Source organism: Eriocheir sinensis, chromosome 7 (assembly GCF_024679095.1).
Source record: "Eriocheir sinensis breed Jianghai 21 chromosome 7, ASM2467909v1, whole genome shotgun sequence".
Classification (NCBI taxonomy): Eukaryota; Metazoa; Arthropoda; class Malacostraca; order Decapoda; family Varunidae; genus Eriocheir; species Eriocheir sinensis.
The window spans coordinates 24,669,387-24,684,635 of record NC_066515.1 but is presented as its reverse complement, the minus strand read 5'-3'; the positions used below and the strand labels follow the sequence as shown (position 1 = coordinate 24,684,635).

General features: G+C 46.1%; 1 protein-coding gene across 2 annotated transcripts; it reads right to left on the bottom strand.

Annotated features, from left to right (window-relative positions):
* Positions 1–5,504: 5,504 nt before the first annotated feature.
* Positions 5,505–15,078, bottom strand: LOC126995148 (zinc finger protein Noc-like). 2 transcript variants are annotated; one of them, XM_050854426.1, is made up of 4 exons: positions 14,843–15,078; positions 13,198–13,779; positions 9,801–10,057; positions 5,505–6,713 (listed from the first exon to the last, which is right to left on the bottom strand). In XM_050854426.1, the coding sequence occupies exons 1-4, from the start codon at positions 14,912–14,914 to the stop codon at positions 6,287–6,289; spliced, it is 1,338 nt and encodes a 445-aa protein (XP_050710383.1). In that variant the 5' UTR covers positions 14,915–15,078; the 3' UTR covers positions 5,505–6,286. The 2 variants fall into 2 exon arrangements, with proteins under 2 accessions (XP_050710383.1, XP_050710382.1); XM_050854425.1 differs by having other exon boundaries at positions 5,505–6,716; positions 14,843–15,077.
* Positions 15,079–15,249: the final 171 nt, after the last annotated feature.

Sequence of the window (15,249 nt, the reverse complement as noted above, 5' to 3'; positions counted from 1 at the left end):
TAACAAGAAAAAAAATTACCGCATAAAGACCAGGAAGAGCGAATAAAACCTAAGCTCATCCTAATAAATGATCGTTCAGTCGGATCAGAAAGAAATTCAACACACACAAGTCACTCGCGTCGCACAGTGTCGCCACCTCGGGATGGAAAAAGAAAAAAAAGAAAAGAAAAAAAAAAAAAACTAGACAAAAATTGAAAAAAAAAATATAACCTAAAAATAATCTACACAAAGGCGTCGAGGAAGGTAATTTTGATCCCATAGTTAAATGAATGTTTCTTAACTTATGTATGAAGGGTTAATGTTTTTTTTTTCAATATGAAGAACTAATAGATATATATTTTACCATAATCAACTTCCTCCTTTTCCTTTCCCCCTCCTCTTTTTTTTTTTCCCTTATCGTCGCCCTTCGTCCTCTTCCTCCTCATCTTCTTCCTCCTCTTCCTCTTTTACTTCCCTGCCTTCCCTTTATTTTTCCTTCTTATCCTCCATCATTGCCTTTTTGCACTCCTCTACATCCTTCTCTTTTTTCTCCTCCTCCTCCTCTTCCACATCCTCCTCTCCTTCTCCACCTTCCACAAATCCTCCTCCTCCTCCACTTACTGCTCCTCTTCCTCCACATCCTCTTTTTTTTGTCCTGCTTCTCCTCTTTCTTCTCCTTCCACACACCCTACTCTTCCTTCTCCACCTCCTCCTCCTCCTCTTCCTCCACATCCTCTTTTTTTGTCCTGCTTCTCCTCTTTCTTCTCCTTCCACACCTCCTCTCCTCCTTCTTCCACATATCCACCTCCACTTATTACTCCTCTTCCTCTACATCCTCTTTTTTTGTCCTGCTTCTCCTCTTTCTTCTCCTTCCACACACCCTCCTCTTCCTTCTCCACCTCCTCCTCCTCCTCTCCTCCTTTATGGGTTGTGGCGTCGCTTTTCAAACCCGCGAGCCAGGATGACAAACACGCGGCTCCCGGCCCTCACTCCGCTCCATATTTTACCAGTCATTGCCAGTCATGGGGTGTGTGTGTGTGTGTGTGTGTGTGTGTGTGAGTGTGTGTGTGTGAGTGTGTGTGTGTGTGTGTGTGAGTGTGCGTGTGTATGTGTGTGTGTTATAGTTTTCCTTGTTTTTTTTTTTTCGTTTTGGCAACTGTGGGGATAAGAACAAACCACTATATCAATGTTACTACTACTACTTACTACTACTACTACTACTACTACTACTACTGCTACTACTACCACTACATCAATAAGTCAAACACGGCATAAAAATCCATCAATTCCTCAAAAAAATCAACAAAAATCAACACAAATAAGCCATCACAAGATCAACCAATCACTGCACATATTGAAAGCAAGAGGAAACTCGTGTATATAAATAGAGACACTAAGCAGATTGGAGCACAGCAGGAAGCAGAAGCAGTAGGAGGAGGTTGGGGGACAGCAGACATGTGACTCACCACCCCCTCCCCCTTTCTGCTGGGTGACATCACTGGCAGAGGTGACGACATTCGAGATTAGTGACAATTCGTTGCAAGATTCTCCGATGCTAAATAGACGTAAATACTCGGGTTGTAATATTTTTAGGGATCTTCGAGGATAAGGGAGACTGAGCTTGTTTGTTGAATAGTGGACGTGTTTATGAATGCAGGGAAGTGTGGCCTCAGACAATGAAGGGAAAGATAATAATGTTGTGATGAGAAGATTGTGTTTGAGTTTGTGTTTGAATTGTGGTTGTTATTTTTCATGACTTTATTTTTTGTTAGTGTTGTTGTCAGAATTGTTGTTAGTATGTAGTGATGGTGATGGTGTTGCTGATAGTAATAGTGAAGATGGTGTTGGTGTTATTGTAGTTAATGATATTGTTGTTGCTACTTATGGTGATTCAAATGTCACTTATTACTACTACTGCTACTACTACTACTACTACTACTACTACCACTACAACTGCTGAAAATATCATATAACCGTGATGAAATATATTACAGCTTACATAACGTTCAATTGACTCGTAATGATTTTTTTCGTAACACACACACACACACACACACACACACACACACACATGTTCCTTTTTAAGTGTACATTCTCAAGTCAATTAGCAACGAACATGGAGGGTTAACACTTGAGTTCAGATGCTAATTAGTAAATGTGTGTGTGTGTGTGTGTGTGTGTGTGTGTGTGTGTGTTATCTACATTTTACGACTGAAAGCGATAAAAGAACACTTATATCACGCAATTTTCTAAGCCGATTGACAGCACTATTATCTCTCTTAACGACGAACTCCTCAGCATGGGATCAGGGCTGCCTAAGTTACCAGGGAGAGCTTCTGACACTCCTCTCTTCGCCTCGCCCACTGACGGAGAACGCGGTTGGGGAGCATGTCTAATATCTGTTGATTCCTTTGTGCGGTGTGGAAAATGCGAGATTGAGGAAGAGGTGAATAAGTAAATTAATAAGTAGAGAAAGAAAGGAAGGAAGGAAGAATGAAAGAAAGATAACAAAAAGAAAGAAGAAAGAAATGAGAGATGGGAAGAAAAAAGAAAAAAAACAAGAAAAAGAAACAGAAAGATGGAAAAAATGAGAGTAAAAAAAATGAAAAAAATGAATAAAGAAGGAAGGAAGGAAGGAGAGAAAGAAAAAAACATTAGAAAATTCTACTCTCAAAACGATAGCAAAAGAATATGAAAAAGATAAATCACAACAAACTAAATAAAAAAGCATTCAAAAAAGTTACCAAAATCACCATTCGCCATCACCACCCAAGGCTCTATTTCTGAACTTAATACACTTCATCCCTTTTTTTCATCTCGTCAGTACACGTGAGGAGAATTAGCCGGCAAGGATTGAGTTAATGACATAGTAAATCCACGCAGCTGAGTGTATGTGGTGCTAACATAAACTTGAGGACCGGCTGAGTTGCATGAGGAGAAATGTTGTGTGTTGTGAGTGAGTGATTTTGACGTGGCTGAGGAAGGCGTTGGAAATAATTTAGTGAAGAGATATGTGAAGAGAGGGAGAGTTAGGTTAGCATTAGTGATATTTAAAGCCTTAGAAGAGGTGGTTTTAATTATTTTTACAGTGAAGAGAAGAAAGCTCGAGGTCCAAAAAAAATGTACTGAAAGATATATGCGAAGAGAGGGAAAGTTAGGTTAGCATTAGTGATATTTAAAGCCTTAGAAGAGGTGGTTTTAATTCTTTTTTACAGTGAAGAGGAGAAAGCTTAAGGGCCAAAAAAAATGCAGTTAAATTTATATACGAAGAGAGGGAAAGATAGGTTAGCATTAGTGATATTTAAACCACTGAAGGAAGAGATTTTTTTTTTTTTTTTACATTAAAGGAGGCAGCTCAAGGGCAAATAAATAAATAAATAAATAAACTCTAAATGTAGACGGAAAAGAAGGAAAGTCATGCTACTTATTCAAAGCATTAAAGGATAGGATTTTTTTTACAGGAAAGGATGCAGCTCAAGGATAAAAAAATTAAAAATATAAAATAAAAAAAATCCCGCAAAATATAGTGAAAGATATATACGAGAGAAAATGTTAGTGGTTAGTATTAATGATATGGAAGGCATTGGAGGAGTTTATCTATATCTTACAGTAAACGATTCAACTCAAGGGCAAAATTAAGTAAAAATAGACCGCTAAAGGGGGAGATAAGAATACAGGACGATGCCAAAACAATTAAAATCCAAGGTTAGCATTAAAGATAAGTGCGTCCATATCTTTCCCTCGTTTTTCTCATCCTATACTTGACAGTTTTATGCTACACGTGTTGCGGAAACATGTATATGGCGTGCAGAAAAAAAAATAAAGAAAGAAAGAATACATGACGCAAAACTAGCTGGGGATCGTATGTAGTTGGAACACACTAGAGGAGTTTTTTTTTTTTATCTTACAGTAAACTATTCAACTCAAGGGAAAAATTAAGTAAAACAGACCGCTAAAGGTTGAGATAAGGATACAGGACGATGCCAAAACAATTAACATCCAGTGTTAGCATTAAAGATAAGTGCGTCCATATCTCTCCCTCGTTTTTATCATCCTACACTTGACAGTTTTATGCTACACGTGTTGCGGAAACATATATATGGCGTGCAGAAAGAAAAAAAACGAAAATAAAGTATACATGACGCAAAACTAGCTGGGGACCGCTTGTAGTTGGAACACACCAGACGCACGACCCCATAAACCCCGCGGCCGCACCACTAAGGGCACAGACTGACGGTTTTAGTGTCACAAATGGATCCGTTCATCTGCGAGTGGAGACCAACGATGTGAGAAATTTTTGTTAGTGCAGTTCTCGCCCCGACCACCACTCACCCTCGCTATGAAGCCCCCGCGCGCCCCTATAAACATGTAGTGAGGCGGCAGATATAAAACCGCCGCTACATACTTTTCGGCGTTACAAGTGTGTGTGTGTGTGTGTGTGTGTGTGTGTGTGTGTGTGTGTGTGTGTGTGTGTGTGCAGTCTTTCGCGCGCAATGGAAATGATCGAGGTGAAATGTTCTGCTTACTCACCGCCACAAAGTCGACTAGTCCCCCACCCCCCCACCCAACAGATAAACATGTAGTGTACGAGTCCGCCGCCAGACATAAGCCCACCACACGCACACCTCAGCCCCCACAAGTGCATTCCTCCGCGCGCGAGAAGATGAACGAAGTGAAAAATTCCCTTAACTGCAATTGCGCCACACAACCAAAATTTGTAGATGAAGCCACAAGTCACGGAGCGCCATAAAGTGTGCCGCGCCACCACTAAGGGTACAGACAGACATTAAGGAGTACATAAAGCCTCTTAACATCGCGGCCGTATTTACGATAATGCCGCCCCGTACGTAACCTTTCCTTCCTTGTATTTAGATCCTCCTTACAAACTGCCTCCCGCACTTTACGGAGACGTCAGCTATTTTCGCCGGCGTTCGAGGCAAATGCACGACTATTGGTGGCATATTTACCTGCTTGGAGCTGCGCCGCGCGGGGGAGGCGGCGACGCGGCGCTTAATTATGAGCCCAAACTTTATGGCCGTCGCGACCCGCTGGCGCAGAGTTATGGCGGCGGCGGCGGCGGTGTGGGAGGAATGTTTTGAAGTCTTTCTTGGAAGTGTGTCAGTTCCTAAATCTCTCTCCCTCTCCCTCTCTTTCTCTCTCTCTCTCTCTCTCTGCAACACTACAGTAAGCGGGTAGAGCCTCAGCAATAGCCCTCAACAGGAACTTTCACAGCCCTATTATCGCGGCGCCGCTCTCTAAGGGAGGTATTGTTAGAGGCCTCCGCCCCACACATCAACTATTTCCAAAGGCCAAAAAAGATGATCAGTCGGGTTCTTATGAGTGGAAGTTTAGGTTCATGGTATAGAAAAAGGATCAAACTACAAGAAGGGTCATAAAACTACCCCTGGAAATGCCTAAAAATGAGGTTGGCTTCAGGAATATTAAAGAATTTGACCCTGAGAACCGCGGAGGCCAGGGGAGCAACAGCCATCAGCGAAAACCCAATTTAGGGACAATCAGAGACGTTGTCGATCTGTAAATAAATGTATTTCCCTCTAAAACTTGGCTTACAGATATTGTACAATAAATATACAAACAGATACTTCGCTGCGTCTGCTGAAAACACATGACATGACACACACAGGAAATGTACAGTGAATATATAGGGTGAGGGTGTGTTAGGGGTGGGGGGGGGGAGGTGTTGGGGGAGGGGGGAAGGGGTGCTGGCAGGTGGTTGTGGTGGTACAGTGTCACAACATCTTGGGGCGCCGGTTGTTAGCTGTGATGGGGGGAGTGAGGGGAGGAGGGGAAGGGTAGCCCGCCCCATACCCCAGCCTCCCCGCCCTTCCCCACCTAGCCATCTTCACCCCCCCTCCTCCTCCTCCTCCCCACCCTCACATGAGATCACAGTCCCCGCCTTGACTTGGGGAGAACGAACGAAAGATAAAACTAATATGATTGTCCTCGACGTTCAAAAGAAAAATCACAGATCATTAAGTAAAACATGTCTTTCTCTTACGTCCGCGTCCACTCTCTCTCTCTCACACACACGCACACACACACATAAAACATTGATAAAGGAAACGATATAACAGACTCTCTCTCTCTCTCTCTCTCTCTCTCCAGTAGTCGTAAACGTTAACAAAAAGCATGACTCGAATATCTTTCTTCACATAAAACACTGATTTGTACATATTGAAGAAGTAACATCACAGCACACAGTTGAGGAGACGCCCTTCAGAACGCCCCTCAGACACCCAATGTCCTCGCCCTCGCCACCCACAGGCACGGGCGTGGGCTGGAAACACTAGTGAAGCCCTGCGGTGGCCCCAAGTCCCCGGGCGTACAAGGAGTAGGGGTTGTAGTAGGCGGAGAGGGGATGTGGGTGGAGGCCGGATAGGGTGGCTGCGGAGAGGGCGGAGGCGGGGAGTGGAGCCGTCGGGGGGAGGTGAGCAAGAGGCGGCTTGGCATAGGGGTGGTAGCGTGCTGCTGAGAGGGGTGAGAGGGGTGGAGTGGGGTAGCCTCGTGGGAGGTGCCCGGCGAGGAGTGGGTGGTGGAGGGCGTGGAGTGAGAGCGAGGAGTCGGAGGTGGAGAGGTTGGTGTGACTTCGAAGGTGCTGAAGAAGTTCCTCTGAGGTGGAGAACCGCTTCCCGCAGAAGGTGTCCCCCGCTATCCAGTTGCAGACGTAGGGTTGGTGTGAGCCGCCCACCAGCCCCGGGGGAGGATACAGACCGCTGCTGAAGAAAGAGAGACATTAGTAAGGACACAGACACATAAGTTAAGCCAACATCACTAGCATTTCCTTCGGTCTTTCCTCCCGTCCCTTCCCGTCTCCATACACACATCAGTTAAGCCAAAAGTTACGATATATTAGTTACAACACATCAGCGAAGACACATCAGTTAGGACACATTTGTTAAGATGCAGACACGTAAGTTTAGTCATTCCGTTCTAATAACCAACGCTGATACCATTGATCGCATTCCTTCCTATCATTTTCCGTGTGCCTCTCTTATCACACTTACACACAAACTAAACCAATCCGTGATAATATCCAAGTCCGATTGCCGTGATCATCTCCCTCTATGTCATTGCAGTGGAGTCATTCATATCATACTTATATTCTCGTTATCGTCATCACCGTCATCACGAGCTCCATTTCTTTCCTATTAAACTGGATGAGCGAGGCAAAAGTGGAGACAAAGATATGTATTTTGCGCTACATCTCAACGCCCTTCGCAGACTTCGTTACCTCCCCGCCGCCACGACTATATAATCACCGCCACTAAACTCCGCTGATCACAAGAACAATTCATACACTGCCAGCATTACAACGTCTATTTGCCTCTGAGCACTCCAACCGTAGCTGGACAGGAATTAACCACCATCACCACCACTACCACCACCACCACTATTACCTCCCAGACAGCATGAAACCACAATCAAGTTGGCCGTGATGACAAACATTATAGTGATACTCGCCGCAAGCGACTCCACCAACCACCACCACCACCATCACCACCAACTCAACACCACTTTCACCCACCACCAGCCGCTACCTCCACAGTGAGTCACATCATCACCACTTCAATATTATGTCTCACCATCACCCATCCACCCACCTCCACCAGCACCGCGTAGTCTAAACACCTCCCAACACCACTATCCTTCCTCTTATCTTCCCACACACACCACCACCACCACCATCAAACTCCATTACCTCCTCAACTCCACTGTCACAACACCATTTCCCACCGAGCGTCATCACCACCAGGGCTTGAGTTGACGATTGCCTCTACACACACACACACACACACACACACACACACACACACACACACACACACACCACTACAATCCACTTAGCGAGGCGACCATTGCACAAGGAACATCTTCACGCACACAACAAAAAAGGAAAAAAAGACTAAACCACAAAAAGAAAGCAAAAAAAAGACAACCCTAACTTTGAAGCTGTTAAATTAGGTGACTCCACATTTTCCTACTTTAGTTTTACAAAAGAGAATTGAGGAAAGAAATTGAGAAAGACAAAGCATAAGGCAGCGATATCCTATTTAATTACATGTTTCGTCAAGACCTCTCATAAGAATCATTCAGAAAAGGAGAAAAAAAAAACAAAAAAAGTCGGGGAGTAAGAACATGATTTCACGTCTGACTGAGCACCAATAATGTTCTCCCAATGACAAAAGGTATTACGAGAAAATTGGATTGTGAATAACGTTTGGGAATTATGTGGAAGATTTTAGTGCCTGGCGTGTAAGTCTTCACGCCCAATAAACCTCACGAGCCCTAAAAAGTGGACCAAGAAGGCGTGACGCTAACCAGGCGACCTTCAGATGAGCACAAGGAAAGGCGACGTTAATGGGGTCAGGTGGCGCCATCTGTGGGCGACTTTGACGGACGGGGCGAGCATGAACGTAATTTTTTTAAACAGTATATGTAGTGTGACCTCAAGAACGTGAGAAAATGGACTATACACGAAGGAGGAGAAGTAATGGAAGCAGTTCAAGGGCAAAACTAAATAAGAACATAAAAAGCCCGCTAACATTGCTCCTATAAAAGATAGTAGAGAATAGTGGCCAAAAGAGAGGTCAATTTCGGATGGAGAAGTGTCTGGATACTCCTCTCGCATACTTTCTTGCAGACTTTTTTGAATAGAGGCAACTTCTAAATAAATGTAAAATCCGCATCAACAAGCTGCTCTCAAAACGGATATGACAGATGCGGAAAAGAGAAATTATAAGTATTTAATAATGGGTGATCAAAAAAAGCTATCTATTTCATCACGACGCGACGTGGAAAATGAAACCTTCCGGGGACTTTCAACGTGGAAACGGAAACATTGATGAACGGGGCAATTATGGAGGATGAAATAATGCTCCCTTTAGGCCACCTTCTTACAGGCATGACGAAATGTGTGAACTGGAACACTGAAATCTCTCGTGACTAGTCAACCTAGAAGCACAAACTTAACATGATTCAACGCTTTTCTTGTACTTTTCTTTTCGTAACTTCAATTTGCTGGCAGTTCTACGACTTTAAGAACACGAAAATTGATCATAATATTTCCGGGTAACAGAAGGGATTAGTTTAGTATTCCTTAACGAGTTCTTACAGCAAGTTCTTTTGGGATCGTGCTTGCATCTGTCTGCCTCTGCAACGGACCTGACCACGAGAAACAGCCTGAAGCAAAACTCCTGATCGTTAAGTCGACAAGACACCTGTCAGGCGGGCGCGTCAAGAAGCCGGATCATTACTCACAAAGATTACGTTAAGAGGCAAAAACAGGCATTATCTGAACACAATGAGCCGCTCCGCCATCCGTAACGCAGCACACGCTTTCTTATAAACTTTTACAGTAAAATGAAGGAGCTTCCAACTCTCCTCTACGGATTATTTTTCTTTCCACGAATTGAACTTTTCCGAGGAGTATCAAAACAGCTCTGACAGTAAATTTTGAATATTCTTCTGACAAATTTTGTTCAGTTTTCATTGTAGGAGGAGGAAGTTACGGTCTTCTTGTTTGTTGATCTATTAGTCTGCCTTCTGCTACTATATACGAGTGAGGGCTCAAACGAAAGATTTAGAGGAAGAAAACAACCAAATCAACGGTAAATATGCAAGAGAAAGTTAGTCTTCTTGTTCCCTTATCCTTTGGTCTGCCTTCTACCACTACCAGGAATTGACTCACAAGCAAAAGCATAAAAAAGGATTAGAAAATAAGCAATTCAGCAGCCAATAAGAAATACAGATTGATGAGCCTCGTGACGCTAGAAAGATCAACGAGCATTAGAGGAACTTACAGGGTGGAGGCGGGCAAGGAGGGCAGGAGGCCGGGCAGGGCGGCGAGGTTCTTGGTGTGCGCTGCGATCTGGGAGCATTGCGAGCATCCAGGGGGACAGGTGCCGTTGACGACCTGTGCCGCGTGGGCGTTGATCTGGCACCCGCTGCAGTAGGGGTCACGGCACACTGGCACTACCGTCTCCGTGCCGTTCGCCGTCTTGACTCTCGCGTAGCCGATGTAAGGGCTGGAAAGCGCCGCCGATGTGCTGGTGGGGACCTGAGGAGGGAGAAAGGACTTAGCGTCATATTTCTTAACATTCCGGCATCCTAGCACACACACACAGTTGTGGACATTTCCCTGGGTAGTTTTATGACCCTGGTGTTAGTTTGAAATCAATGAACATTAAAACCTAGCGCTACATTCTTATTTGAGCATTTCGGAGCCCTAGGACACATATTTGACAAGGCTTTCGTAGTTATGGACATTTCCTTGGGTAGTTTTATGACCCTGGTGTTAGTTTGAAGTCTTTTGTATACCATGAACATTAAAACTTAGCGCTATATTCATATTTCAGGATTTAGACGCCTTAGGACACATATTTAACAAGGCTTTCGTTGGAGCTGTGGACATTTCCCTGGGTAGTTTTATGACCCTGGTGTTAGTTTGAAGTTTTTTTGTATACCATGAACATTAAAACTTAGCGCTATATTCTTATTTGAGCATTTCGACGCCTTAGGACACACATACATTTAACAAGGCTTTCGTAGAGTTGTGGACATTTCCCTGGGTAGTTATATGGCCCTGGTGGTGGTTTGACAGAGCTTCTAAAACCAGACCCCCAAAACACGCCCGAAACCCCGATTAATCACGTTTTTGGACTTTGGAAATAGTTAATAGTTAATGTTAATCTGACAGTACCAACCTTAGTGCCACGCGTAAGAGCGAAAATAAGTGAAGGGATGACAGATGAGGTGATGGGAGTGAGGGACAGAAAAGGATGCAGTGGAGGAGGAAAGATTAGAGGAAAAAGGAGAGAGAGAGAGGAGGAGGACGGAGCGCTGTGTGAGGGGGAGACAAGGAGGCGAAGGTATGACATATGAAGTAATGAATGTGATGGAGACAGGGGAGCAGTGAAGGAGGGAAGGAGAGAGGGAAAAAAGGAGGGAGAAGGAGGACTTATAACCACGTGTAAGAAGGAAACGAGGAGAGGGAGATAAGATCGTAGTGATGAGAGAGTTGGGAAGACATGTGATGATTAGAATCTAGGGAAAAAAGGGACAAAATATGGAAAGGAAATGGTAATGAAGGAGAGCAAAAAGACACTTGATGCATGGAGATGAGGGGGAGAAGGAGGAGAAGAAGATGAGGAATTAGAAGCACCATGTAGGAGAATGAGACGGTGAGGAATGAGCGATGAAGAAAGGCGAAAAAGAAAATATTATGAGAAGCAAAGTGAGGAAAGAAAAGGAAAGGGAGACGAGGATTTAATTAACGTCAGGTGTGAGGGTAAGAAGTGCAGGTGATGAAAGCAAGAGTGATAAGGTAATGGAGGAGGAAGGAGGAGGGAGGAAAAGTGATGAGTGCAAGCGATGAGGGAGGAAACGAGAAAAGAAGAGGGGAAGGAGATAAGTTTTAGGAGGAGGAGGAGGAGGAGGAGGAGGTGTGAGTTATGAGAGAATGATGAAGGGAAGAGGAGGGAATAAACAAGGTGAAACGATGAGGGAGGGAGGAGAGGAAGGAGAGGAAGATTAGGTCATGGCGGTGAGGGAAAGGAGAACGGAGGAAGAAAATGGATAAATGGGAGAGGAGAGAGAAGAGAAAACGGGGAAGATGAAGATTATGGAAAGAAAACATAAGAGGAAGAGATGAAGGGAGAAAGGAGAATAGAAGGAAAGAGAAGAGGAGAGAAAGTAGTAATGGTGAAGGAGGGAAGGAAAGGAAGAATAGAAGATGGGAAAGATGAGAAAGCGAGGTAAAGATTATGGAAAGAAAACATAATGAGAGAAGAGATGAAGAAAGGAGAATAGGAGAGAAAGAAGAGAAGGCAATAATGATGGTGAAGAGGTGAGAGAAGAAAGGTTAAGTTATGCGAAGATGGAAAAACGCCCTGCAGAGGAAAGAGGTGTTAAGGGGAAGAGAAGAAAAACATGAGTGAGGAGGAATGTGGAGGTCGAGGAGAGGGAGGGAGATTTGTGAGGAATATACGCCAACTTAACAGCCGAAAAACGAGAGAAAGAGAGCGCGAGAGAGACAGAGGGTGGAGGAGGATGGGGGCGAGGGAGAGATCACTTCCAACTTGAGGTAATTAATGATCTCGAGGAAATGCCAAATGGAGCGGAAAGAAGAGGACCAAGACCCCCAAAAATAAAACCACGAAAAAGAAGAAAAAAAGAAGACTAAGGAACAATGGCAGGCGTGAGTGATGCAAGGAGGAGGAAGAAGAAGAGGAGGAGGAGGTGGTGGTGATGAAGGAGAACGAGGAGGGAGAAGGGGGCAAGGAAAAAGAGGAGGCAGAGTACGACAGGTGTGAGGTGAACACATACGCAATCAAGCGAATGAGATCAGGTGAACGAAAGGAAACAGAGGAACCGTAACGAGAAAAAAAAAAGAAGGGTTGAGATGGAGAAAATGTAAAATAAACTAGCATATAAGATTAACATGCATGAATTACTTGGTGATAATAAGAATGTGGATATTACACGAGCCTTCCGGAGCGTGAATTCGAAGCCACGACAGGCGATACGAACACGCGGAAAACTGACTCATGGACGAAAAGTTTGGGAAATTCAGCGTGGTTGTGGCTGCCTCGAGCGGAAGTGACGTCACGGTGAGTCATGGCCACTGGGGCACACACCTGACGCGGGAAATTAATGAGAACAGTCAGCTTTGGAGGCTATGTGATGCGGCAGGTGAAAAAAGGTGTGACTAATGAGCGGAGCGGCAAAAAGGTGAGGGCGGCGACAGGTGAGGCGGGCAGCGTCATGCAGCTGGGGATTGAAACCAACTTTTCGCCACCTTGTCTCACCTTAATGGGTTTTTAAGCTGTGTGTGTGTGTGTGTGTGTGTGTGTGTGTGTGTGTGTGTGTGTGTGTGTGTGTGTCCTGCATCATGTTCCTCGTTCCTCAGCCTCGCCGCCCCCCGCTGCTCGCCCACGCCGCCGTCCGCCTAAATATACGAGCCCTTGACAAAACGTTCCTCTGAACCAACATTAACCAAGTCGCCATAAATAATGGAGCCACTAACTACGCCTCAGTCAAGGCCGCCCTGCCCCCAGACCCCTCAGGACAACGCCTAGGCCGCCCCTCCTCGCCCACTTGGCTCCCGCCCCGCCACCCTCCTTGACGGCCCACAAATCCTCGTCCCACCACGGACGCCCTGCCCCCTCCCCCAATCCCGCCCCCGGAGGACTGACTCACCTTGGCTGTGAGGGCTGAGAGCCCTGCGGCGCCCAGGGGATCGAGGCCGAGCGCCAGGTGCGGGTAGAGGCTGGGCGCCAGCTTGTAGGCGGCCAGCGGGTCCTTGGTGAGGTCGCCCAGGCTGGACAGGGCGTGGCAGCTGAAGGCGGAGACGGAGGAGCTGCTCTTGGGGGTGACGGCGGGGGAGGACACCCGCGGCGAGATGGAGGAAGAGGAGGGCGGGTCCCTGTTCCTCGAGGACGACCTGCCGCTGTCGCTGCCCCTGGAGGATGACCTCTCGGCGCTGGGCTGGCTACACCCGGGGGAGCGGGAGTGTGGCGAGGACCTTTTGCTGGGGCTGATGCGGTCGTCGTCGTCCTTCTTCTCGTAGGGCTTGAAGGAGGAGGCGGCGGAGGGCGTGGTCTTGGCGGGGTCGTCAGAGGGTGATATATTGAGGGTGGCGCCCGGAGACTTGGCCCCGGGGGAGGACTTGCCCTTGGAGGCCTTGTCCACGGAGGCGATGCCGCCCTTCTGCGTGAGGTCTGCCCCTATGGAGGAGCAGGTCTGGGCCAGCAGGGCGAGCGGGGATTTCTTGGCGTCCAGCTGGGGGGAGAAGAGCGATTGTTTACCTGTCGGCCTCAACACCTTCCCGCACACGCACGCAACCTGACCTAACCCTCCACGCGGCTCACAAGGAAGTTTCAGCCCTACGTGACCCCAATAGTTTGCCAGGACAGGACTTTGCTACATTTCCTCGCCTCATCCGGCAACAACTACCTTATACAGCAACCTCATCCAACCCTAACACCTAACACAGACACCTTAAACAACCCCAACACAGAAACCAACATTTTACACTTTTTTTACGTTATCCTCCCTGACCCATGCAAACGTTCCTCATACATTTCCATCCCCGTGGCCTATTCTTTTTAACGTTTAGTGGGAATGTGGCGACTTATACATATGCAACAGGTCACGTGCATACGAATGAACAAAAAGTATTACCGTTGAACTAATAGCAATTTATAGGTATGAATATGCAACTAAACACATTGAGCTTATAGTTCCACCGATATTTACGCGTCTATTCACATACATCACATGAGCATAATAGATGAAATATAGATGAAATTTTAAACATTTGCACACACACACACACACACACACACACACACACACACACACACACACACACACACATTTTTGCGTGTTAAGCCGTGACACTGATACGCACATTATGAGTCGTACATCACCACTAACGCACACAAACAACACGCCACATAAGATGCTATAAATATTGCTCTCTCTCTCTCTCTCTCTCTCTCTCTCTCTCTCTCTCTCTCTCTCTCATCTTCTCTAACACTTAAGCCACTTAGTCCTTGTTACTTTTTTTACTAACTTCGCATATTATAACTGCAAAACACACACACACACACACACACACACACACACACACACACACACACACACACACACACACACTGGCACGCAAAACTTTTCAAAACTTCACGAAACTTCACTTGACAAATTATTTCCTATCGCATGACACGACTTACTTTCCTTTCCACACACACACACACACACACACACACACACACACACACACACACACACACACACACACACACACGTGGACTATCACACACACACCCAGGGGTTCTCTTACCTCGATGGAGTGGCCCTGGATGGGGTTGAGGTACTCTGGCCGAAGGTACTGATTTCCACTTGAGGTCAACATGTCTTCTGTCTGTTTCTCCGTCTCGCGCGAGCAAAGAATTCACCGCAAGAACTGTCACACTAACGCGTCAACACACTTCACGAGGGGAGCCGCGCGCGGCCTCACACATAGCACACACACCTTCGTCCACCTCGCCTGAGCGTTGCTAACTGAATGAATATTCTTGATTTCTGCTCACTCGTACCCGGTCTCGTGTGACGTCACGCCGGCGGGCCTTGTAACGCGGCTCCCGATTGGCGGAAAATGTCCCGTTAGATTTCACACGCTGGCCCCGGAGACGCGCGGCGATTGGTTCACGCGTCGCGGCGAGTTGTAAAGCGAGCCGCGATTGGTGG